General features: G+C 44.0%; 1 protein-coding gene across 2 annotated transcripts in view; it reads left to right on the plus strand.

Annotated features, from left to right (window-relative positions):
- MYO7B (myosin VIIB) overlaps positions 1–23873 on the plus strand; it is a 46820-nt gene that overhangs the window by 19230 nt on the left and 3717 nt on the right. The window contains exons 20-43 of one of the 2 annotated variants that reach the window (XM_040074762.1): positions 699–917; positions 1529–1630; positions 2187–2387; positions 3093–3302; positions 4202–4369; positions 4643–4723; positions 5244–5371; positions 6822–6948; positions 8336–8455; positions 9250–9423; positions 9828–10055; positions 10504–10668; positions 11252–11369; positions 11463–11589; positions 13060–13229; positions 13909–14090; positions 14877–15004; positions 15540–15697; positions 16172–16325; positions 18241–18396; positions 20951–21056; positions 21192–21305; positions 22147–22234; positions 23328–23434. In XM_040074762.1, coding sequence (XP_039930696.1) covers positions 699–917; positions 1529–1630; positions 2187–2387; positions 3093–3302; positions 4202–4369; positions 4643–4723; positions 5244–5371; positions 6822–6948; positions 8336–8455; positions 9250–9423; positions 9828–10055; positions 10504–10668; positions 11252–11369; positions 11463–11589; positions 13060–13229; positions 13909–14090; positions 14877–15004; positions 15540–15697; positions 16172–16325; positions 18241–18396; positions 20951–21056; positions 21192–21305; positions 22147–22234; positions 23328–23434 — 3531 coding nt within the window. Of the gene's footprint in view, positions 1–698; positions 918–1528; positions 1631–2186; positions 2388–3092; positions 3303–4201; positions 4370–4642; positions 4724–5243; positions 5372–6821; positions 6949–8329; positions 8456–9249; positions 9424–9827; positions 10056–10500; positions 10669–11251; positions 11370–11462; positions 11590–12961; positions 12978–13059; positions 13230–13908; positions 14091–14876; positions 15005–15539; positions 15698–16171; positions 16326–18240; positions 18397–20950; positions 21057–21191; positions 21306–22146; positions 22235–23327; positions 23435–23873 lie in introns of those variants that run through there. The other variant, XM_040074763.1, reaches the window with a different exon arrangement.

The following is a 23873-nucleotide window of genomic DNA, read 5'->3' on the forward strand; positions in this document are numbered from 1 at the left end:
CACTGGAATAAGTTGCCCAGGGTGGTGGGGGAGTCACCATCTAGGGGTGTTTTGAAGAGGTGTCTGAAGGTGGCACCTGTGGCTATGGTTTAAGGGTAGTTATGGTGGTGCTGGGTTGACAATTGGACTACATAATTTTGAAGGTCTCTTCCAACCTTGATGATTCTGTGTGATTCTGTGTGAAAAATATTGGCTGCTCTTCTATAGATGGCACATTTTCTGGGTGAGGAAAACTGAGGGTACTCATAGGTTGTGAATTTGTGTGGCAGGGATGATGATGATGATGATGATTATATCCCATACAACCCATTTGAGATGGGCAGGAGGAGAAACTGCCAATTTCAGTGAGAGACATTCTTTAGTCAGCATCAGCCATGCAATTCCTGTCTGGTTGTTCATTTGTTTCCATTCACTTGACTTCATTTCTGCTCTGTTCCTTCTCTTGTTGTAATCCCAGGGCACCACTGTCACTTTCTGGAGCCACTCTCAACAAGGGATGCCCCAAATAACGCTATATACTCATTTTAAAAGACTATTACTGGTAGAAAACAAAGCATAAAGAGTAATATTACATTAGCCACTTCCAGTGTCTTTATCCAGTTACCGAATTTTGTTGTCTTCTACTCATCCCAGCTTCCATCCCAACCCGTCTCGACGGTTTGGAACCGTAATTTCTTCTTTCTGCCCCCCACCCCCAGGTGCTGCTGGGCTTCGGGCGCCTGCAGGCGCTGTACCGCAGCCGGCAGATGGCTCAGCAGTACGAGGCCACCCGGGCTGCCATCACCAGGTTCCAGGCCGTGTGCCGCGGTTATCTGGTGCGTCGGAAGGTGGCAGAGCAGAAGAAAGCTGTGCGTGTCATACAGGCGTATGCGAGGGGCATGATCGCTCGCCAAACCTACCAGAGGATGAAGCGGGAGGTAATGCTCACAGATACCTTGTGAACACATTTCTGTGAAATTCTAAGAGAGATTTTATCACCAGCAAGTGCTGCCTTAACATAGCATTGGGTGTGGATATTCATTTTGGATATTTTATTTTGAGCTCTTGCCAAGTACAAAAGCAGAGTGTTTAGCAGGCTGGTTTTGTTTACATTTGCTTTATGTGATCGTTATCATGGATCAAAACTTCACTGACACAGCTGCAGTGGCATTGACAGAAGGGAGGAAAGATCTGTGTGTATCAGCCAGTCCTGCAAGGGGAGATCAATTTCTACAGCAGGGTCTGATAATGGCACTCAGGGATCCATTCAGAAGGGAATCCCAACGCAGTGTGTCATGGTAGGTGCTACCAGCCCCTGGCAGTCCACAGCACATTAGAGGCCTCTCCCTGATTTCCTTTCTACTAATGCTGTACAAACAGGACAAAGCCAGTTTGCAGATTTCTGCCTGTGGCCTGTTCCCTAAAATGCCGAATCTTGAACTAAGCCTGAGCTGGGAACAAGTCCTGGTGTGGGACAGTTTGTTAAAGGCAGAAGGGAGTTGGCTCAGCAGTTGTACAACCAGTCACAGAATAGTCCTGTTGTCCACAGAATAACCTGGAAGCCAGGAATATCCACTTGAAAGAAGAGAAACATCTCATCCCAGGCTTGGGACCACTGAAAGCAAGGGAAGAAGCCGTGAGATTACAAAAGGTGGGTATGCTGGTGGAGGAACACTGCCCAGCAGTACCCAGCTCACACCTGCAGACTTGCTCAAACCTCCGAGCGCTGCTATATTTAAAAAAAGAGAAGACATAACCCTATTGTAATGATGCTTTTGAAATTACAGCAAGGCAAACACGTACACATTTCTGACTGCAGTGTAAGCTGGCACTTTAGCCAAATATGCCCAATGCTATTACAAGTCTCCTGACACAAAACATTTTAAAAATTTAAATAATGTGGGGTTTTCTGCTGTTAGAAATTCTGTGCTTTTCCCATATTATCTCTTGTTGATTAAATTCATGAATAACTGCACATCATTATCTATAGGCCAACAGTCCATAAAGACAGCTATAAGAGCAGGGCCCTGCTGCTGCTGATGTGCCAGGTCTTTGTCACTGCTTGACACAAGCAGCATTTGACTTCCTGTTTCAACACTGCGCTGGCAGAGCTGGACCTCACAGTCACACATCTTTGTAGAAGTCTTTCATCTTCATACCCCTTCACTCTAGCAGAATGATGTTCATTCATGATGTTCATGTTCAAGTCATGCCTATTTCTGTGTTTAAAGGAACACCTGCCAACTCAGGAGAGAGAAGAGGCAGAAGCAAGACAAAGCAGGAACATGCTTGCCAATAAACCAACAAATCAAGATGTTATCAGCGACCAAGAAATGGTGGACAAAATTTTTGGGTTTTTACCTTCTATTATTGGAGGCCAAGAAGGACAGGCTCCTCTGGGTTTTGAGGTAATGGGTCATACTTATCCCTTGTGTAAGCCCACTGACTGCTGGAATTCCATCAGTGGTCAGTTCTGTTTAATGAACTTCTGTACAGTGAAAAAATCCCCCAAATTAGTCATCCAGTCACTGAGGCATCTCTTGCAGACCTGAGTTTTTGGTCACATGCAATTTAGGGACCATATAGCTTCAAACTGCACATTTGTTTCTTTGGCCCAGCCAAACAGTGCCACCCTCTGCATTTTGGCACCAACCTCATGCTCTGCTGACAGTGCTCTCAGTGATTTTGTGCTTGAAACAAGCTGAAAGTTCATGATCCAAGTTATACCATATTCTTGAAAGCAAAATTTGGGATATACTTGTCCTGATAGTTGTGGAGGCTGGAATTTTGTAGGAAGAGGTAGGCAGAATAGAATGGTATGGATAAGTACAGGATATGAACAGTAACACCTGGAGTTTCCATCAGCAATATTCTTGCTGAGGACCAAGACAGAAAGACCATATGGAATAGAAACATATCAGAAGGACAAGCTCTGAGTCCAAATGATCTGTTGGTAGCAGCTGTAAATGGCTTTGGGGTTAGTTGGAAAGGCAAATTCTGGAAGACCTATGGCCAAGGGGAAAAAAAAAAAAAAATCAAAACTAAACAAACTAAACATAAGAATATCACAGTTCAGCAAAATAAAATATGCTTCTTCCTCATGTTCTGCACAGGACTTAGAAACAAAGCCTAACAAGCTGGAGGAAGTAGACCTGGACATGGTTCCTATGAGTTTGGAGCTAGAAGAAGAAGCACATGGTTTGGAAGAGTACACCTTCCCCAAGTTTGCAGCTACTTATTTCCAGGGGTCTTCTACACATACACATATCCGGAAACAGCTGCGGCACCCGCTACTCTACCATGACGACAAGGACAACGTCCTGGTATGTTGCTCCTTGTTCATGTTGAACCTGCTCTCTCCACAGCCCTGGCTTTACAGGTCCCCTCATTCCTGGGTCCTGGTTCTGGCACAGCCCTGGGAACCAGAGACTCCAGAGCCAAGGAGATAGTCCTGAGCCCTTGTATTGAAAGCAGTTCCCATCGCGTTTTTTGGCATTTTGCTGGCAGGCACTTCACACAAACACCTGCCTAATGCAGGATCTCTGGACACCTTTGTTCTTGCCCAAAGAGGGAACTCAGAGTTGTGTTTTGACTTCTCCAGACACCCTTTGGGGACAAAAATGGACTGGAGAGAAGCGACATGAAAGCTTATCCCTGTGTCTGCTCTTGTTAGGGTTGCTGGTCTGTGAGATAGGACAGAAAGCAGAGCTCCAGGCCTCAATATCCCAATGAACCAGAGGGGAATTGAGGAGGGTGTTTTCCTTGATTCTAAGCAGCCTGGCAGAACGGAGGAGCCTATCAAGAACTTTGCTATATACTTGGCTTTCTAGTTCTGGGCATGAAGGGTCCTGGCAGACTCCGCTCCACTGCTTATCTGTCCAGGTCAGGAAATGCACAGTGCCTTTCAGCCAAGGCTTCTCCACCTCCCTCCAGCCACAGCACACCTCCAAGGTGCTCCAAGTAAAGGGAATGCTGAGGGCTCAGCAATCACCGAGGAAATCTGACCTTCCCACCAGAGCTGTACCCTCTTCCTTTAGCAGCAAAGTGTTGTGTGTTGCTGTCTCGTTTGGTATGAAACTAACTCTTTGTGTAGGTAGCCAGAGGAAATGGGAATTTTAACAATTTGGACTGGGTAAAGGAAGAAAATGCTTTTAATCTAAACAGGCAGAAATGGCATGGAGCCATTGTTGGCACTGTCTGACTGTGCTTTCTGCTACTGTAGGCTTCTCTAGCTGTGTGGGTGATCATCCTGAGGTTTATGGGGGACCTGCCAGAGCCACCGATGTTTTCGAGGAGTTCCACCACCAAGAGCAGCTCTGTGATGACACAGATATATGACACACTTGGCCGGAAAAGCCAGGTCCAGCTGAGGAATGACAGCCCAAATATGGTGAGACAAGCAGGCTATGTTTGTGTTTTCATTTGCTTTCCTTGGTTTCTCTGCTGTTCTACCAATAGGGAGAAAAGCAAAGGAACTCTTTCATGCTGCTTGAAATGCTAGAAGTGCAAAAGGGCACCAGTCAGTCCTGGCAGGACACTCAGCTCCTTCTGGCAGGAGAGGAAAAAACCAAAAAACTTCTTCACTTGAGCATCTTTCTGTCCTTAAAGGATCATTCTTGTTGTGCATTAAACTGATTTCCTATAATGGTAATGTGTATTGCAGAAAGAAAGCAGAAGGGATAACAAGATTTCTAAGGGGATTTCATCCCTGAAACTGAAACGGTCATCCAAGCTGACAGGGAAGGTAAGAGCTGGAAATAAATTGCTTCCCTTTCTTCTTGCCTGAAATCCCCGTCTTCACCTTCTGACAGATGTTATATGAACAACCTCCCAGATGAGAACTTGTTCCCCTGTCAAGCCAGGGCAGCCCTTTGTGGGATACCTGGTGCAGTGTTCTTTGGAAGTGACCCTCATGTGCACTGATCTCATCTATTCTCTGGCTGAGAACACAGGGAGAGATTTATTACTGAGAATTGTTGGCATTACGGAACAGTTTGCCCAGAGGCCTGAGCAGACTGAGAACCATATGCTTAGGGCTGTACAGGACAGCACAAGAAAGTTCTCCTGGCCAGAGATAGTTCTGTAACAGCACATTTAATGAGTTACTTTGAGAGAGAAGGGGGAAATATGGCCTGGTTCTCCTGTACTGAGCAGGGAGGGTTTTAGCCAGAAAGATAGACAAGGAATGTCTCATTTCTGGGAGAGCTGTCTGCTGAGAGGGGAGATTTCTAGAGCACTCTGGGCTTCTACTCTGTTTCTTTCAGGTGACAGATCAGCTACGAAGTGGAGAAGAGGCTTTCCAAGAAGACGTCTCGATCTCTCAGAGACCTATGTCCAACCTAGAAAAAGTACACTTCATTATTGGCAATGCAATTCTGCGTCCTGCCATCAGGTAGGAAATTTGTAGCTCCTTCCTAGGGCCAGGTGCCCATTACATCAAGGAAATCCAGCATCCTTTCTCCACAGTCCTGGAGAATGACTCCCTTACTGCTTTTTGTGGTATTTTCATGTTGCAGTTTAGGCCAGCTGCCTCCATGTATGGCCTTCTGAATACCCCACAGGTATGGAAAGGGGCAGAGCTCAGGGCTGTGACTCAATAACACTTGAAGGTGAAGCACTGCCCTAGAATGAGGCAGAAGAGTCACTCAGAGGAGTAAGAAATATGGAGTTAATGTGTACTAGGTGGATGAAAGGTTTCCCAGTAGCCTCTTTTTGAGCACTCAAGCAATGTCCCCACATCAGAGATGGTCGAAGGTCTGAGGATATTGGACACTAAGGAGAAATTCTCACCAGAAGTGTGAGGCTGGACCTTTGGCCAAGTATGGTATGAGGATGGCAGAAGCTCATTGATTCTGACCTGACCCCATGAATCCTCTCCTTTGTTTTATCCTAAGAAATTTTCTGTAACAAAGCCCACAGCACAGGCCATGCCTTGACCTCAGTCATGGGCTGCATTTCTCTCTCCACAGTCACTTTGTTTCAGTCAAGACACTCCCTAATGCAGATTCTCAGCTGGCAAAAATTGCATTCAATCCATATATCATAATAGCCACAGGCTAAGTACCTATATCTTCAGTTTGTGTTTCAACAAATGTCTTATCAAGGAACAAAACACTCCAGGCTTAGGTCCTCTCACATCAGAATTGACAAATGTATGTCCCAAGAGTTTAGAAAAAATTAAGATGATTTTTTAATAACAGTTTTATTTGTATGCAGATTTTTGCATCTGTTTCCCTTAGGTCCTTGCTGCAGGTAAATTGCATTTTCAGAAGCCTACTCTGAAGCGCTCCTTTCTCCATTTCTGTACAAGATTCACTCCAAGTTTGTATATTATATATATAATATATATATATATATATGTGTGTGTGTATAAATATATAAATATATAAATATATAAATATATAAATATAAAATGAAGAAGGATGTCCTCCATCCTTATCCCAAATCCACCAACAAGCAGACAGACAAGAGCCATGAGCTACAGCCCACGTGCAGTAGAGAGCTCAGAGCAAGTTGCACATCTAGACTCTTGGACAGCAATGCCATTTCACAGCTGGGTGACTCAGCAGTTGTTTTTCCTGCACAGCCCCCTGCTTCTCACAGCAGTTAATTCAGCATGGGAACATTGCACTTGAGCTGCTGTAAGAAGGGGTGGGTAAAGGTCCTAAGCTGTAATAAAGCTATTTCCTGTGGTGCATTAAGGGTGCTATCCTTGCCATTTTGGTTGAATCTAGCTCCGATCTACTTCATCATGCTGCAATCCTGCCAAGCTTGCAATTGAAATGTAGCCAAAGACAGTTCAGACAGTGAATTATCTGTTGCTCTCACATGTTTCATTACAGAGATGAGATTTATTGCCAGATTTGCAAACAACTGACTGAAAACAGCAACAGGAGCAGCTATGCTCGTGGCTGGATCCTTCTGTCACTTTGTCTTGGCTGCTTTCCTCCTTCAGACACGTTTGTGAAGGTACACTGCTAACCTTTCCTACAGCAGCTCGCATGCCTCAGCTGAGCTGGTGTCTTGTGTAGTTTGATGTTTTGATGCTGACAGCCACATAAAATGTTTGGCTTCCAGAGCAGCTGGTGCTGTGGTTTCAGCAGAAACTTTCTCATCTCATATGCTTATCTGGGAATTTAAAGAAATTACCGCTGCATTCACGTTTAATTTTTTTCATTACACATCATACAGTCTGGATTCTGTTGTTCATCATAGCTCTCATTTTAGATCTATAACCTGCAAGGGATCTGGCAAATTTTAACCCCTCCAATTCTGCCTTTCCAGCCAAAGACAACCAAAAGGTGTCTCCAGTTACAATCCTAGTGAGTAAATATGATTCAGGAGACCAGTATAAAATCACACCCCAAATTTTAACAGTCCTTACCCTATGCCTCTAAACCCTAAAAAGGCCAAGAGATATTTGGACTTTTAAATTATTTATTATTTTCACAGTTTAAATGGATGATAAATCCACTTCACCACAGGGTAAAAACTCAGCCTGTGGCTCCAACTTGACATCAGGCTTCCTCCTGTATCTGAGATGCAAACAGGATCCATGGATGTGCATGAAACTTCAGCCTTGCTTTACTAACACCCCAGTTCAAATGATCAATCTAATCAGAAATGCTGCTAAATGGACACTACTTGGAACCAGTCACAAGCCATAGGCATATTTTGACACCAGTCTTCACCCAAAGACTTGGAATCATGCAGAATTAATGAAAGACATGACCATATCCTACCTCTAGGAATATTCTTAATCATTAAAATAATCAGGTGAATGATCCATGCTTGCACTAAATACAGACAAATACACGTAAATACCTGTAAAAATCTGTGAAATCCAAGAGCCATACAGACTCCGAAAGCTCAGTTTATCCCACTCATCTCTTCAAATGTCCAGTCTTAATCATGGACTTCAGTTGATATTGCCAGAGAACTTGGTAAAACTAAAAGTATTGATTAGCATTAGACCTAATCTGCTATGACCTCTCCTCCCAGCTCTTCCATTTGTACAGCATGTCATAAGACGTCAGGGTCTTGGGTTGAAAACACTAACTCTTGCTCTAACCTAACCATAAGAATAAAGTGTCCAGTACTCATGTAGTTAAACATGGTGGATAGACTGTCAAAAGTCTCTTCTCTCCCTTTGGACTGAAAGTTCTGAAGAATGAGTGAAAACTAAATGTCTCAAGCCTCCTTTTTGAAGACATTCATTCCAGCACTAATCTTTAACATTTTTCTGGTGAACTGAAAGCTAATGGATCACTCTAATCTAGCGTATCAGCTGCAGAAGGTTTTTAATGTTTTCTGTGGATTAATGTATCGTAACTCCTTCTCCTGCTCATGCATGCAGTACCTGTTGAATTTCATCCACCACGGGCCCACGGGCTATGCTCCGTACTGTGCTGAGCGTCTGAGACGCACCTACAGCAACGGGGCCAGGACTGAACCTCCCAGCTGGCTGGAACTTCAGGTAGCAACTCCCTTTTGGCTTAATTATATTGATCTGGGACATTTTATACTTTTTTTAAAGTATACTACTTTGTAGTTGTACTACATTCACTAACCTGTAATAGCAGATGTTCCTACATCAAATCATGGAAATCAATTTACAGGGAGATACCTCCATCCACTCAGGAACCACAGGCCAGAAACAACTTCCTGAGGAAAGCTCTTACTATCACTTTTGGAAAGAACTGAGCAAAGCTTATGCTTTTAAAACGAAAGGAAGAAGGGGAGTATGATGATGTTATATTTTCCTCCACTTCCTTTAAAAGTCAACCTAGTAATTAAATGTCACCCTAGTAATTAAAAATCACATCCACTCCTTTCAAGTAAAGACCTCAGTTCAATTCCTCCCAAAGTTCAATTTCTCCCTAAATCTCAGGGATCCTATTGATAAAAACAAATTTTCCTGGGCAATGTACTTGCTGCAGGCCATTTCCCCACTGATGCATGTAAGACTGTTCCCTAAAGTCACCAGGACAAATGTGTCTCATGGAAAGTCTATCAGTTGGCACTGTTACGTGATTATCAGCTCTCCTGAGCTGTGAGGAGGAGAAAACTTGAGTCCAGTGCTGTTCCAGGGATGTAATTTATGACTCACCATGCTTTGAAGAAACTGTGTGGGTATTGGAGATTCACTTAAAGATTGTTGAGCAAGTTGTACAGAGTGTGGAACTCTTAAATGTAAATGCCTTCTTCATTCTTCAGGAGAAAGTAAGGTTTGTCCATAATTTGTTTCTCTCATTTAACTCTGACTTACAGGCAACAAAGCAGAAGAAACCCATTATGTTTAATGTCACCCTCATGAATGGCCAAAGCATCACTATCCCTGCAGACTCTGCTTCCACTGCCAAAGAGATCTGTCAGTTCATAGCAGATAAAATCAAACTGAAGGATATCTTTGGGTTTTCGCTCTACATTGCTGTGTTTGATAAGGTAAAGTGTAGAAAAATAGAATGAAAGCTCCCTTCTCTTTCTGTGGAGTTGCTGCTGCCCACCCAGCCCCACTGAGGACTCCTGAATTCTGGAACGCCCTCAACCCAGTCCTGCACTAAAACCAAATCAGTTCTGAATCCCAGCTGGATCTCAAGACCTCATAATCCTATTCTGCCTTTCTGTTGGCTCATCACTCAGCAATTCGTGCTGCAGCCCTGCCAGGTTTCCTTTGACACGCAGCCGACTAATAAATATACCTCCACTCACCACATTCAACTTGCATATTCATCTGCTTACCTTTCTGGAGTTTTTCTTGCTGTCAGGAGACCAGGAGCATTGTGTTTATCGTCCTTCAGGCAGACCCAGGGCAGGCATGCCAGTAATTGCAGTGTCCCTTGGTGCAGGTCTGGTCGCTGGGCGGGGGCCGAGACCACGTCCTGGATGCCATCTCTCAGTGCGAGCAGCTGGTGAAGGAGCGCGGCACGCACGAACGCCACGCACCCTGGCGCCTCTACTTCCGGAAGGAAATCTTCACCCCCTGGCACAACTCCCGGGAGGATCCTGTCAGCACTGATCTCATTTACCACCAAGTCATCCGTGGCATTCGATTTGGAGAGTACCGCTGCGAGAAGGTGTGTCTCCTGATTCATCCTCCTGAAGAGACAAAACTGTATTAATGCTTCCCACATTAAAAAGCAGGAATAGGAACTGAGTTTGTAGTGGATGTCAACAACCCTTTCCTTCTTAATGAAAAATCCCTGTCCAAGTGATTGTGCCAGCTGTCACACTGGCAGTTCTAATTAATACTTTTCCCTTTCCTGCAACTTTCAGTTCACGTGGGAGCTTGGAGGAATGTCCAAAGGGGCAAATTGAGTTTTACTTTGAAATATCTTTGCTAATAATCTCTCTGATATTATGATTGTGTGAACTTCATCCCTCCTTATGCTGGGTGACTGTTAAGAGTTATCCAGACAGAAATAGAGAAAATCCCATTCCTAAATGGTTCAAAGGTTGCAAGTGGCTACCTAGCCTTTGTGACATCCTTCTAGGCTGGCCTCTTTTAATGGATTGTTTCAGGAGGAAGATTTGGTGGAGATAGGTGCAAAATATTGTTATATCCAATTTGGAGATACCATCCACAACGAACTTGTGCAGAAGGTGCTCCATGACTGTATCCCAGTAAAACAGCTGAAGTCCAAACCCATGGAAAAGTGGGTGAGCCTTATAACCTATGCACATGCTAAGGTAAGAGGTTTGTCAGGCATTGCTGGGTAACCGCTCTTGAGCATCAGCTTCTGCTTCTTTCACAATTTTCATTTATGAATAGTCTGTAGGGGAAGAAAGAAAACTAGCTCAGTTTGTAGATCCCAAATAGCCCATTAGGTGTGGGGGAGCACAGAAAACGTTTCCCCTCACACTTCCATATGAAGAGCAAGGGGGAAGAATGAAAAAATACATTTAAATCTCTGAATAGAGTAGCTTTTAAGGTTCTATTTTCCATCTGCAACCAAGTCAGGACGGGCACGGGATGGAATATTGGTTTTGATCTGGAAATGGATTTCTGGAGATATTTCCAATGCATCCAAGGTTAGACTCTGAACAGGTCACTGGGGATTTGAGGAAATTTGGAATCCAGATGCCTGTGGGCACTCTTAGCTCCATGTTGGTCCCTGGACACCATTCCTGACTTACTTTCTCCAAGTTCCCTTGACACCAGTAACAGCAGAGGATTGTTGGGATCTCTGGGAATGGGCTTGTACTTTATTGTCTGCAGATAACGCAAACCAGATTTTTCTGGGAAAACCTTGGGTGTGTTTTTTTCCTGCAGGCCCCATACACACAGGACCATCTCTCCTCTCAGACTGTGAAGGAGCAACTTGTAGATTTTGCTCGCTTTCAGTGGCCTTTGCTTTTTTCCAGATTCTTTGAAGTCACTAAGTTTTCAGGTAATACCTGGACCCTGGGGGTAGAGGGTGGATATAAGATCAATAGGAGAAAATTTGTATAGCATTGATAAGGATTTTTTTCTGTATTGTCAGGACCCAGCTTGCCTAAGAACCACTTCATCATTGCCATAAATTGGAAAGGCATCTGCTTCTTGGACGAGTCAGAAAAGCGGCTCCTTGAGCTGACCTTCCCAGAGATAACTGGCATCCACACCAACAGGTGAGGGCCCCAGAAAGACAAGATCTGAAGATGGCATCTCTTCCATGCTCAGAAAGGGAGTACCTCCTCTGCCACCTCCTTAGGTGATTTGATCTGTTCCTGGAAAGGTGGTTTAGCCTAGGTCTGGGAAACAGAAAGGGAAAACTTCTGAGCAGCCTGTAAAGGAAATACTGAAAGGACTGGATGCTTCCAGCTGGTGTAAAGTGATCCTGTTCAGTCAGAAAGGTGTAAGGAAGCACAGACAGGCATTGACACAAGAACGGCCCAAATAAATGACACAGTTAAGCCATTGTCTGTTGTGCATGCAGGGAGTTCACATACTTCTCGGGTGTCATGGTCCAGAACAAGATCACTGAGAAAAGCAGTTAACCACTGCTTGCTCATGGCACACATCCTTGCCTCAGGTCACTTGGAGAAAAGGGTCTTACATAATCAAAAAAGCCCCCTGTGAGGACTGCCAGAGATTTAATTAGGAATTCACTGCCAAGGTGATATCTGCTTAACACCCATCAGGGTGGTTCCCTGGCCAGGAGTCTGGGGATGAAACTGCAAAGTGGTTTGTGGAGGAAAAGGTGTGTGTACCCAAGGGCTCAGTTGGCGTCCCCTGTATGTATGTATGTATATCAGTCCTTTGAGCTGCCTGTTCTACCCTTTCCAAAGAGACCAGGTTACTTACAGGGAGAATTTGGACTAGATGATTGTTAAAGATCTCTTCCTACTAAAATATTCTATTCTATTCTATTCTATTCTATTCTATTCTATTCTATTCTATTCTATTCTATTCTATTCTATTCTGTTCTATTCTATTCTATTCTAATTCTATTCTGTTCTGTTCTGTTCTATTCCATTCTGTTGTGATGCAAGTTTAATCCTAGGAAAAGAACCATTCTTAGAAGACAAGATTTGTCTTTGTTCCAATTCCCATCCCCCAGGCTCCCAATCTGGGGCAGTTTAGCAGATAAAATTCTCCTTCCAAACAGCCCATTCTGCCTTCCCCTCCCTATTTGCTCTCTCTAAAGAGGCTCTGTACAGCTCAACAGGGCTTAAAGCATGAATAGCACATGATATAGGGAGGCAGGAATTTTTTAAGTCTTCTCCAAAGAAATAAACAATGAATAGCATTCCTTGCCATGCATTTTTCAGACACTTCAAAAGCGAGTTCAATGTGTGATGACATTTCCCCAGCGGTGCCAAACCCCATCCACTGCAAGGGGGATATCCACTGTGTTAGTGGAACACTCTTCTTTTGTCTATATGGAAGCACTTTTGTACAAAACATGGTGAAGTCCAGAGTAAAGCTGAACCACTTCAGTCCTTCACACCTATCAGATCATGGGAAGGCAAATTAGGAACTACCAATATTCACTGTAAGGGAGTTATTTGGAGGTGTGGGGGTGCCTTGGCTGTGTTTACAGATGGGTCTGTAAGTTTTTCAGATGCTCTGGTAACAAATTGTTCAATAATACATAGGGCAGTGAAGTCATTTGGACAGAGCTGCACTCTCATCACGCTTCGTGCCGAGGAGTTTGTTCTGACATCTGTAAACAGCGTTGTCATTGCTGAACTCGTGGTGATGTTCCTGGAAGAACTGAAGAAAAGATCACGATTTGCTGTGGCAATGCATGAGAAAAAATCCCAGGGTAAGTCTCATAACTTTTCTACAGGGTGGGGAAGAAATCATGAGAGAATTTTGTTTGAAGGTGCTCAGTAGAGGGAGAACTTCATCAAGAGTCCCTTTAGTCCTGGGGAGATGCATCAGCACTGCAAAGCCAAGCATAAGGCAATGGGATTCAGTACCTTTGCACACAAATTACCTTTCCTTCCTCCTCCTTCTTTATATGTGTGATTTAGAGAGTATAGTGTCCAGGAACTCAGTTTGGTTATAGCAGGAAGCTGGATCTGGGCTCTCTGGAAATACTTTGCAGAAGAATTTCACAGAGGCAGTAAACTGGAATTTTCTGTGGAATACAGGTGGCTCAAAGAGACATACATGTTTAAATTGTAAACATTCATCTACTTAACACTACTGGGTTCCTTTCCATGCTTTGCTGCCAGTCTAGACACAAAGTCAGCATTCATGTGAATGAGACTGAGTTCTGCCATTGCCCTCACAGTGGATCAAAGTCAGGGCGTCAGAGGAAACAGAAATGATTTCTCTGAAGTGTTACTGGAAAATTATCCATGTTTACACAAACCACTTTCTACTGCTAACTGAATTCAGGCCTTTAAAATACAATTCCCTTGTCTTTCACATTGCAATCCCTTTGCATTTTCTCAGACTGCCAAGCCTGAACAGTACCCCCTTATTCTGTTTTCCAGAAGATCCTAGCATCTTGTCCTTCAAGAAGGGAGACTTGCTAATCTTCACTGAAGACAAAAGACTGGATGCAGATTCTGGCTGGATCTCTGCCCAGAATGAAAGGACAGGCAAAACAGGGAATGTATTTTTGGAAGACCTCTACATCATTCCTTCCCTCACAAAACCCTCTAGTCAAGTGCTGGTAAGGAAAGCTAAGCACTCCCTGTGAAAAGACTGGAAGAAGATAAAATGTTAATATGGTTGAATTTATAACTGGAAGATGATTGTCCCTCCAAAGTCAGACAAGTTCTAGAGTTCCAATTAAAACAAAGCATTCAGTTCTGTTCTGTCTGAAAACAAAACTAAACCTAGCCCAGACTCTAAGGAGAAGACTGGAGCTGCACAAAAGCAATGAGTTAAAAAAAACCACAAAATCAATCCAGTCTATTCACGATGGGAGATTTCAGTGCCTGGAACTGATAGCAATTAACAGGTATGGGTGTGCAGTTGAATTTTCCTGCATTCACTCTGGGCTTGAGTAGTGATCACATTATGCCTCGAGAACCTCTGAGTGCAGCAGGTTACTTAAAGAGAATACGCTCTTTGAGGGACCCAAGGTTTCTCATTTAATGCCTCTGCTAATAATTTCGTCTTCAGCTTTGAGGATTCAGTATGTTGGATCCTGTGCTAACAGGTAAAAAGCAGAAAAACTGATGGCAAAACACACCAGAGAGAAGCTGGTGCATTGTGAAATGTGTTGTGCTTTGGATAACCACATACATTTTAATGTCCACTACTGTAACGTCTGTGTAATTTGCTTCTTTGAGTCGACTGTTCCCAGGCCTTTCTTGAGTCTCTGGAGATGCTTTTGAGACAGAAGGTCTTGGGCAGCACAGAGGACTACCTGCACATATCTGCTGAGTAATACCTGACAGTGCATGCACATACTATCTCCGTGTGACCTCTCTATGTGGCTGTGTTATTCCAGAGTTTGCTGATGATGTCTCCAGACCAGAGGAGGTCAGCTTCATTGAACTCCTTCATGGAGGAAGCTGATGAAGAGGATGTCAAGGTGAAGCCTTATACCCTGGAGGAGTTCTCCTACGAACACTTCAGGTGAAGCTCTCTGTGTAGAGTATGCCTTAGAAAAGTTCTTGTTGATCAGAAATCCTTAAGGCCTATGATGTGATGGCATTTCCCACTTCTGACTGCGTTTTTTATTTTTGTTCCCTGTAGTTGTAACTTTGGACATGCAGAGACTGGCATATGGCCTATTGTATCTTAAGTCTGCAGAAATGCTAAGGGGAGGGTAGAAGAACCCCAGATGGACTGATTTCTTTCAGCAGATTTTACTTTTCACCCCTTCTTCAGCACTTACAAGCTAGTGAGGATATACAACATCTCAGGCTTCAAAAAGCAAGGGAAAAATTATTTTTATAAAAACCTCTCTTCTTTTTGCAAGTCTCCTACCTTCTGGATATACAGGAAACTACATTTCCCTGCTCTTGTTGACCTATAGAATCAAAGGATATCTGAGATCACTGTCTTGTGAAAGAACAGTCTAGAGATATAATTTTGTGATAATGAACTCCTTTGTTCATAGCAATACTAATCCAATAATTTTGTATTGCTTGAACTTATTTTCATTCAGGACTCCTGAGAAGGAATCCATCAGCAAAGCTGTTCTCCAGAAATCCCGTGGGCACAGTCAACTGTGGGCACATTCTAAGGAGCCTCTGAAACAGCCATTGCTGAAGAGAGCATGCACAGACCCTGATCTTCGGGATTTGGCCTGTCAGGCCTTCATTGATATCCTTTCTCCCTTTCTTTGGGATCTGAGAACACTTAGGGGAAAGAAGAGTTAGCTAGGTCCACTAAACTACCTCTCTTGAGATACCTCAGCCACCCTACAGGGGATACATTCGCATAAAGATGGAGCAATCAAATCTGTTTCCTTTGCCTACAGAGGAAATGTTCCTATTTCCTCCCAGAACCCCACAGCTACTGATGGCTCACTTAACAAACAACGTGGCTTTAGGAGTGAGAGAGATTCATTGCACATGCCCAGAGAGAGCAGCTACTAGCACAGTACAAATCACAGCCAAGCTGCAAGTTGCTGCACAGGGGAAGGGGGTAGGGGACAGACAGGAAACATGCTCCAGACCTTCCTCCCAGTATTTGCCACTTGGACATCAACAAAGTTACTAACATTTTAGGATCCAGATGGATTTTACCATTTGCCTTCCAAAACTGGCCCACTTTCCTCCTTAACAGCACATTCACCCATCATGAAATTCATGGGAGACTACCCCTCAAAACAGGCACACTCCTCTGTGGAAGTCACTGACCAGATATTTGTGCCAGCTATCCAGGAGGAGGTCCTGCGGGATGAGATTTACTGTCAGATTATGAAGCAACTGACTGAGAACAGAAACAGGTATTTACCTGGGTGCAAACACCCTGCTCCTGCAGAGCTGGGCCGCAAGTGCAGGGGGCATCGGGAACCCCTGCCGCATTTGGGATGCACTGGGGGCAGGGGGAGATAAACAAATGTTGGAGTAACAGCTTCCCTTCCCCCTTTCGCCAGGCAGTGCTGTGGGGCTCACCTTTGTGGAGTGCTCAGGACCACTCCCTGGCAGCGAGAGGCCATGGAGCACCATCAATTATCCCTCCTGAGCTGCTGCTTTGCTCCCATCACTATTCTGTGCTCATCTTGTGGTGTGAGACAGGCAAGGTGTCACTGAGGCTCTCTTGCTCCCACAGCAGTCTCTAGGGGAAACACGGCACCGCATCCCTTGCATCCCTTCAGTGACTGCCCTGACAACTCTCCATTTAAATTTCCCAACGGCAGCATTCCCCTCTCACAAAAACACAGTTCATGCTGGATTTTTACCACCAGCGAATAACTACTTTTGAGTAGTTATATTAATTAGGTTACACAAGTGCCTTGCAGAACAGATTGGTTACAGAGACACCTGCCCACATAAAAGTCTCTGAAACAGGCTGGTGTTTTCTTCCCCACTCACAAAATCATAACTTGATCTACTTCCAGGGAAACTGAATTGCTAAAAGCAGCTTAAAATAATATTAATTATTAACAAATTTGTCTGTTTCTGGATGCATTGTGTTTATTTACTTATTTATTTGTTTTCTTACTGTTCCATAAGTATTACATGTAGTGGAACTTCCATCTTGTGTGTCAGTGTTGAATGGTAAATTCCATTGCAAGCAGTGAATCTTACAGGCTATTTCATGCATAGTCTGTAACCATGGTGCCAATGCCATGCCTGATGTATTCCATCAATTTAGTAGCTGTTGTGAGTGGGATCACTGATGTGGAAAAAACAATGCTTGAAAGGAGGCTATTTCCATATACTTTCATTGGAACAGCCAGAGCAACAAATCTTTCATCCTTCCCAGGCTGCTGTGTTGTGGACCACGTCCCGCTCTCACATAGACACAAACACCACTGATCTATTGAGTATAAATGGGATTAAAATAGCCTCTCTTCATCTGCAAAATTAGAACAGTAAGTGGGAATAAAGAAGCCAGAACCTCTTTATTCAGTGAAGTCTGATGGCCTTCCAGAGCCAGACATGCTGACTTTCCCAACCAAAACCACTTCACACCATGGAGCATTTCAGAGCAATCCTTGGACACGCCTGAAGTGTGTTCTGCTCCTGGCTTTGAGGCAGGATGACTGACCACCTCAAGGCTGCAGAGCCCTCTTAATGGTGAGGGCAAGGTGCCAGAAGAGCTTCAACTGGCAGATTTCACAGATGCAGAGGCTGGGAGAACTGGATTTCTGCCTGACAAACAGTACCAGCTTGATCTGAAGCATTTACGAATTCCATGTACCTCACTACATAATGCTATCAACATGTTCATTTTTCAGAATAGAACAGGAGTACATGTAAGGGGATGCCAGTGCATGCAAAGTGCTCATGCCCTGAGCAAAGCTGGCCACTGCAGAGGGCAGGTGAATCCATCCATTGAGAAGCCACGATGTGAATACATCGAAGCTTGAACACCAAATTAGCAGTGGTTTTCTAAGAGGATGGCACCAGGGTCACTGCTGCTAAGATGTCTGCTAAACTGGAATTTATATTTATTCATGAGGTTTGCATCTGTCATGAATATTTCTCATGCAGGACTTGGCATTGTCTTCACATGCAGACTGTGTTTACTGCACAGCAAATGAATGCCAGAGCCTGGGTGAAGGCTCTGTTGATTTGCAGCTCTCTGCAGAATGGGACCATGATGGGAGTGTATTTCTCTTCCCTGTAGCTGGTGTGTGGTCAAACAGAGAATTATGTGTGGCTGTAGCAGAACTATTGGCACTGTATTCACAGGTACAGCGAGACCAAGGGCTGGCAGCTCCTCTGGCTCTGCACTGGCCTCTTCCCACCCAGCAAGTCACTGCTCAAACATGCCCAGAAGTTCATAGAGACACGTCAGAAAGAAACACTGGCCTCGGCGTGCCGTCGGAGGATTCAGACAGTAATGAGGTAAAAAATCTGGCATATACCCAGCTCAAAGTGTTCAAATATCAATAATCAGGTCCCAAAAAACACATGGCCTAAAATAGTGTGACTCTCACTTTCCTTTTCCTCTTTACATTGTGTAATTTTTAAGTGATCATTATTTTTAACTTTCTTTATGGACTTTGAAGCATTAAAGGGAGGTCTGTATCATAGTTTCACTTTTTTCTTTCACAGAGTTAGCAGCATTTTCCAAAGTTCATCATCACACATAATCACTTGACTCCCAGAGCTGCATATTTCAAACATCCTAAATGGAATGCAGCTTGGAATGATGTCACTGATGATATCCTGACCTTACCTTTTTCTTTGGTGAGGGAGCATGTCCTTGTTGAAAGGATCAGTACAATCAATTCCTATTCTTTGAAAAAACCCAAATGAACAGAGCCCTGGCTCTTACCTGGCTGCTCACAGCAAGGCACTTCTCCATCCACTTGGCATTCATTACCCCAGGCTGAAGCAACAAGACCCCCAAACCACAGTGCTTCCTGAGCTTCCAAATGAGTTGTTGTTAAAATGGACATGACACAACCAGGGAGAGGAGAGGGGCTAACAGGATTGCAGGAAGAATCAACTGAACTGTAGGGGAAAGGTTTCCCTAGATTCCTCCAAGTGCTGGAATAACCCTGCTTGCCCCTCTGAGAACAAAACTTTGGCATCAAGGTTGACTCCAGCCTTCTCCCTTTTGATGGTGCTGTGATTTACCACTTGCCTGCCACAGACCTCATCAGTAAAGAATCTGCCCAATGATTTCTCCTCTCAGCTCCTCCATCTTCCCCCTTCTCTCAGGCCAGGCCATGTTTGGGTCTGTGAGCCCCACAAGTCAGGCTCCAGGGGAACACTAACACAGTGGATATCACCCTTGCAGTGGATGGGGTTTGGCACCGCTGGGGAAATGTCATCACACATTGAACTCACTCTTGAAGCGTCTGAAAAATGCATGGCAAGGAATGCTATTCATTGTTTATTTCTATGGAGAAGACTTAAAAAATTCCTGCCTCCCTATATCATGTGCTATTCATGCTTTAAGCCCTGTTGAGCTGTACAGAGCCTCTTTAGAGAGAGCAAATAGGGAGGGGAAAGCAGAATGGGCTGTTTGGAAGGAGAATTTTATCTGCTAAACTGCCCGAGATCAGGAGCCTGGGGGATGGGAAGTGGAACAAAGACAAATCTTTTCTTCTAAGAATGGTTCTTTTCCTAAGATTAAACTTGCATCAGAATAGAATAGAATAGAATAGAATAGAATAGAATAGAATAGAATAGAATAGAATAGAATAGAATAGAATAGAATAGTAGGAAGAGATCTTCAACAATCATCTAGTCCAACTTCTCCCTGTAAGTAACCTGGTCTCTTTGGAAAGGGTAGAACAGGCAGCTCAAAGGACTGATATACATACATACATACAGGGGACGCCAACTGAGCCCTTGGGTACACACACCTTTTCCTCCACAAACCACTTTGCAGTTTCATCCCCAGACTCCTGGCCAGGGAACCACCCTGATGGGTGTTAAGCAGATCTCACCTTGGCAGTGAATTCCTGGCTCAGGAGAGGTGGGTAGCCCTGTGCCTCTGCAGGCAAACTGCTGCAATTCCTTGAGCTCCCAAGGGCTCCCTCTGATGCCAGTTCAGGAACAGGTCACTGAGCAGGGCAGGTCCTCACTTCGTACAGTGCCTGCACAGTACAGAGCACATGCTGTTCAGCTAGGTTACAGTCAAGTTTTCCTTCTCCTAATGGAAATGCTCCTTTATTGAATGGAAAAAACACACCAGTTTTCAAATCCACACAATTAAAGGTTGGATCCAGACTAACCTCCTCCTGAGAGACCAACCCAGTGTGAGAGGCCCATAAGGTATGGTGTTCAAAATACCTGAACAGCCTGCCCTGTGCCACCAAGGACAGGAACTTAGCAGCCCCAGGAGGTAATTTGCTAGATTTGTTCTCACTTTAACTATATCAAGGCCTTAGCATGACATAGACTTTAGGGCCAGCTCCTTTGCTTTAAAAAGCAGCTCTGCTCTGAGGTGTAATTTCAAAGAACTGGGTTTGTGCAGCTTAACCACCTCCTAAGTCAGTGATTGCAGTCCAGCTCTTATATAAAATGTAATGCTTTCAGCAGCCCTCCAGACCTTTTGGTACTTGGGCTCCAAGTAATTTTGTATCTCAATACATATCTTCTTGCTGATACAGGAATTAAATAAAATGTATTTCTCCTTGTAGCCGTTATACTTCAGTAAGGAAAAATCTGACTAAATCAGTAGAAGAGGCAATGGTGCTGGCTAGGAGGGTGGCTTATCCATGCAACCTCCTTGCAGAGCAGAACACTTTTACTTTACATGCTAATAACCCCCTCAGTTTCATGCTGTTAATACACTGAATTTGCACTGGGGTGGAGGTCCATTGGGGCCCACCTCATTGCACAGTACTGGCATTTTGGAGGGTGTCTGCTGTTTGGATGGAATACAGTTCATTTCCTCAGTGATTAAACTGATCTCTCTTATGATGGTGGTGGCATTTTCCAGGAGTGGCTGCAGGAAGTGGGCACCTCATCCTGTGGAGGTTGAGGCCATCTTACAGAACAACACTAAGATCTCACACAAGATTTACTTCCCCAATGAAACAGAACAGGTGAGCACTTACTTGTTTTCCCAGCCTTGACCATATTTCCAGCCTTGATGTGCTCATCCAGGAGCATGTGTGAAGACATTCAATATTCTTATTTCTTCCTCTCATCTGTGTAACAAGAGTCTTGTTATCTCATAGACATTTGACGTGGGAACAAACACCAAAATCCAGACTCTGTGTCAGAACATCGCTTCCAAATTGCAGCTGCAGTCCTGGGAAGGTTTCAGCCTCTTTGTGAAGATTGCAGACAAGGTAACTCCTTCTTGACTCTGGCAGGGTAGCCAGACTTCCCCTCCTCTCTTATTTACCAGACCACCTAAACAACCATATGAAGCCAAGGACCAGAGCAGGTCTTTCTGTCTTACGGAGGGGATACAACCTAAACTTGAACTTTAGTACCTGACAAGTATTTTCAGTCTCTTGAAGGGGTTGGATGGAGATGTAGAGTGTCTGTCATTCTGCCAGTACCCAGGTGGCTCTAAAAGCAAAGATGCAGGCTTTCCAGCAGCTGCTAGAATGGTTGCATACTGCTGGATTCAGCCCTTTTTCACTTAGACTTTGCCCAGATTGCTGCACTTGTACAGTGCCTGCTAGGATTAGGGAAAGCAGAGGCAACCAGCACCAGTGAATTAATCCCTGGTTTTTTGGGAACCTGCCTTGCCTGTGCTGAAGCTGGGGCTGGCTGTCTTGCTGAGAGGTCCCTTCTCAGCATCCTGAAACTGGGATCAAGGCAAAAGCAGCACTGAGCCCTAGCACAGGGAGTTTGTGATGTGCTGCCTTTCTGGAAAGAGACACCCAGTATGTAACAACACTTTACAAAGAGAAGAGTACTGGGAATAAGGTAGGGATCTTCAGCTTGACTTCAATAAGCAAACTGGAAAGCCAAAAGCAACAGAATATGCAATAAAGATCCCCATATGAAATACAAGTAAATTGAGCCTTCTATTTTTCTACTTCCTTCCTGCTATAATTCTGCCCTCTTACTGTAGACAGGGAAGAAAGTTCCACCTGATACTTGGGTATGTGGAAAAGGCAGTATTTTACATGATGTGCTAAGCCCTCCTTTCTCTCCCTCATTGCTTGGCCTCTGCAGGTGATCAGTCAGAATGAAGCAGACTACTTCTTTGACTCGCTAAGGCAGGTGACAGACTGGAACAGAAGGAATAAACCAGGAAAAGATGGTAAGGAGAATGCTAGCATGACTAGCATGCATGAGAGGCTGTGTTGAACTGGAAAGCAGCTGATCCATTCAATAGGATTCATTCCATCTTGGGAAGTATTTAGCAGGGTCTTGTATCATTTTTATTTGTACATACATGGTTACTGCCTGCAGCAGCAGCAAGATCCAGTGACCTGATGCAGCCAAGCACTGGCTGTCAAAAACACCAGAATATTTCTCAGGGGGGAACTCTCCAGAAATTTTAAATTGGTAAAAAATACTTTTTTGACCTGTTGTATCCAAAACACACAGCTGGATACATGCAAGTTAGATAGGTGGATCCTCAAATTCTAAGAACCAGCCAACACATGCAAATAGGTTCTTTACAGAGTGTCACTCATGTTTTTTGGGTTGTTAGAAAATTTCTAAACAGGTTATTACCTGGTGATACTCAAACACAAGTTATATTGTCAAGGAGCCACTTGTGAGAATAGAACAATATAATACTAATAACAGCAATTCCTTGCACTTACCATCCCATGGATAATATTCCCACCTTCCCCATGGATAATACACATTTTGAAATCTACATCAAACTCAAACTTCACTCAAATTTCAGATCAGTTTGTCCTGACCTTTGTGTATTTCAGGACAGCTGAGGTTCAACTCCCTGAAGCTCTGTGTATGTATGTAAGGCTTTCTAACTTCTCTCAGCTGATGTAGCTGCTAGGAGCTCTGAAAATCACAGTATAAAGATGTGGGTGTGCTAAATCACAACTCATTTGCAGAAGCACAGCCATCAGAGGATGTACTCACATGGGTGTAAGAGAATTTGGGCGTACTGCACATCAGCAGGCAGCTGTCATGAGCACCAGTAACAAACACTCAGTGGTACTCCCTCAACCTCTCCTTCATCTGATCATTGCATGAGCAGTGTCCAAGAAGTAAAACCAGTAACTTTTGTCACCTAAAATGGCTTTTTGTGTTGTTTTGTTAGTAATTTTGTTTGTTACTATTAAAACCGTAATTGCTTTTCTGAATAAATTTTCAAGCCATTTAAAAACTATAAAACTGTCAGGAGCACAAAGAACACTAACAAGATCTGATCTCCCTAGGGGCTGCTCTGTCTGTGGCATACGAGGTGTACTTCATGAGAAAGCTGTGGCTGAATGTCACTCCTGGCAAGGATGTGAAAGCTGATACCATTTTCCATTACCACCAGGTAAGCAGCACCCTAAAGCAGAGGTATCTTGTGATCCAAGAAATACTCCTGAGAAATTAAGTCTGTAGGAGTATTACTGTCTTCCTCTTGAAAGCCTGCATTATAGAGCCTCCAGAGGAATGCCTCCTCCAGAGGGGAGCACAGCTCAGCCTCAGAACAGATTTAATTCTCAGTGTTCACCCTTCAGCCATACTGAACATGTTAAGAGTAAAGCTTCTTTACCTCATTGTACTGTAGAAATGCTTGTCTTGCTCCATAAATCAGAGAATCACAGAAAGTTTTGGGTTGGAAAGGATCTTTAAAGATTATCCAGAGAATTTTCAGAAGAAGCCAGATATTCTTGGAATATCCTTGGACTGTGTTTGGCAAGACTTGCATCCTGACCTGACAAATTTAGAACACCTAAGTCAGTGTTTGCTTTAGCCCATTCTGCCTGTAT

The sequence above is a fragment of the Hirundo rustica genome, chromosome 10 (genome assembly GCF_015227805.2).
Source record: "Hirundo rustica isolate bHirRus1 chromosome 10, bHirRus1.pri.v3, whole genome shotgun sequence".
Taxonomy (NCBI): domain Eukaryota; kingdom Metazoa; phylum Chordata; class Aves; order Passeriformes; family Hirundinidae; genus Hirundo; species Hirundo rustica.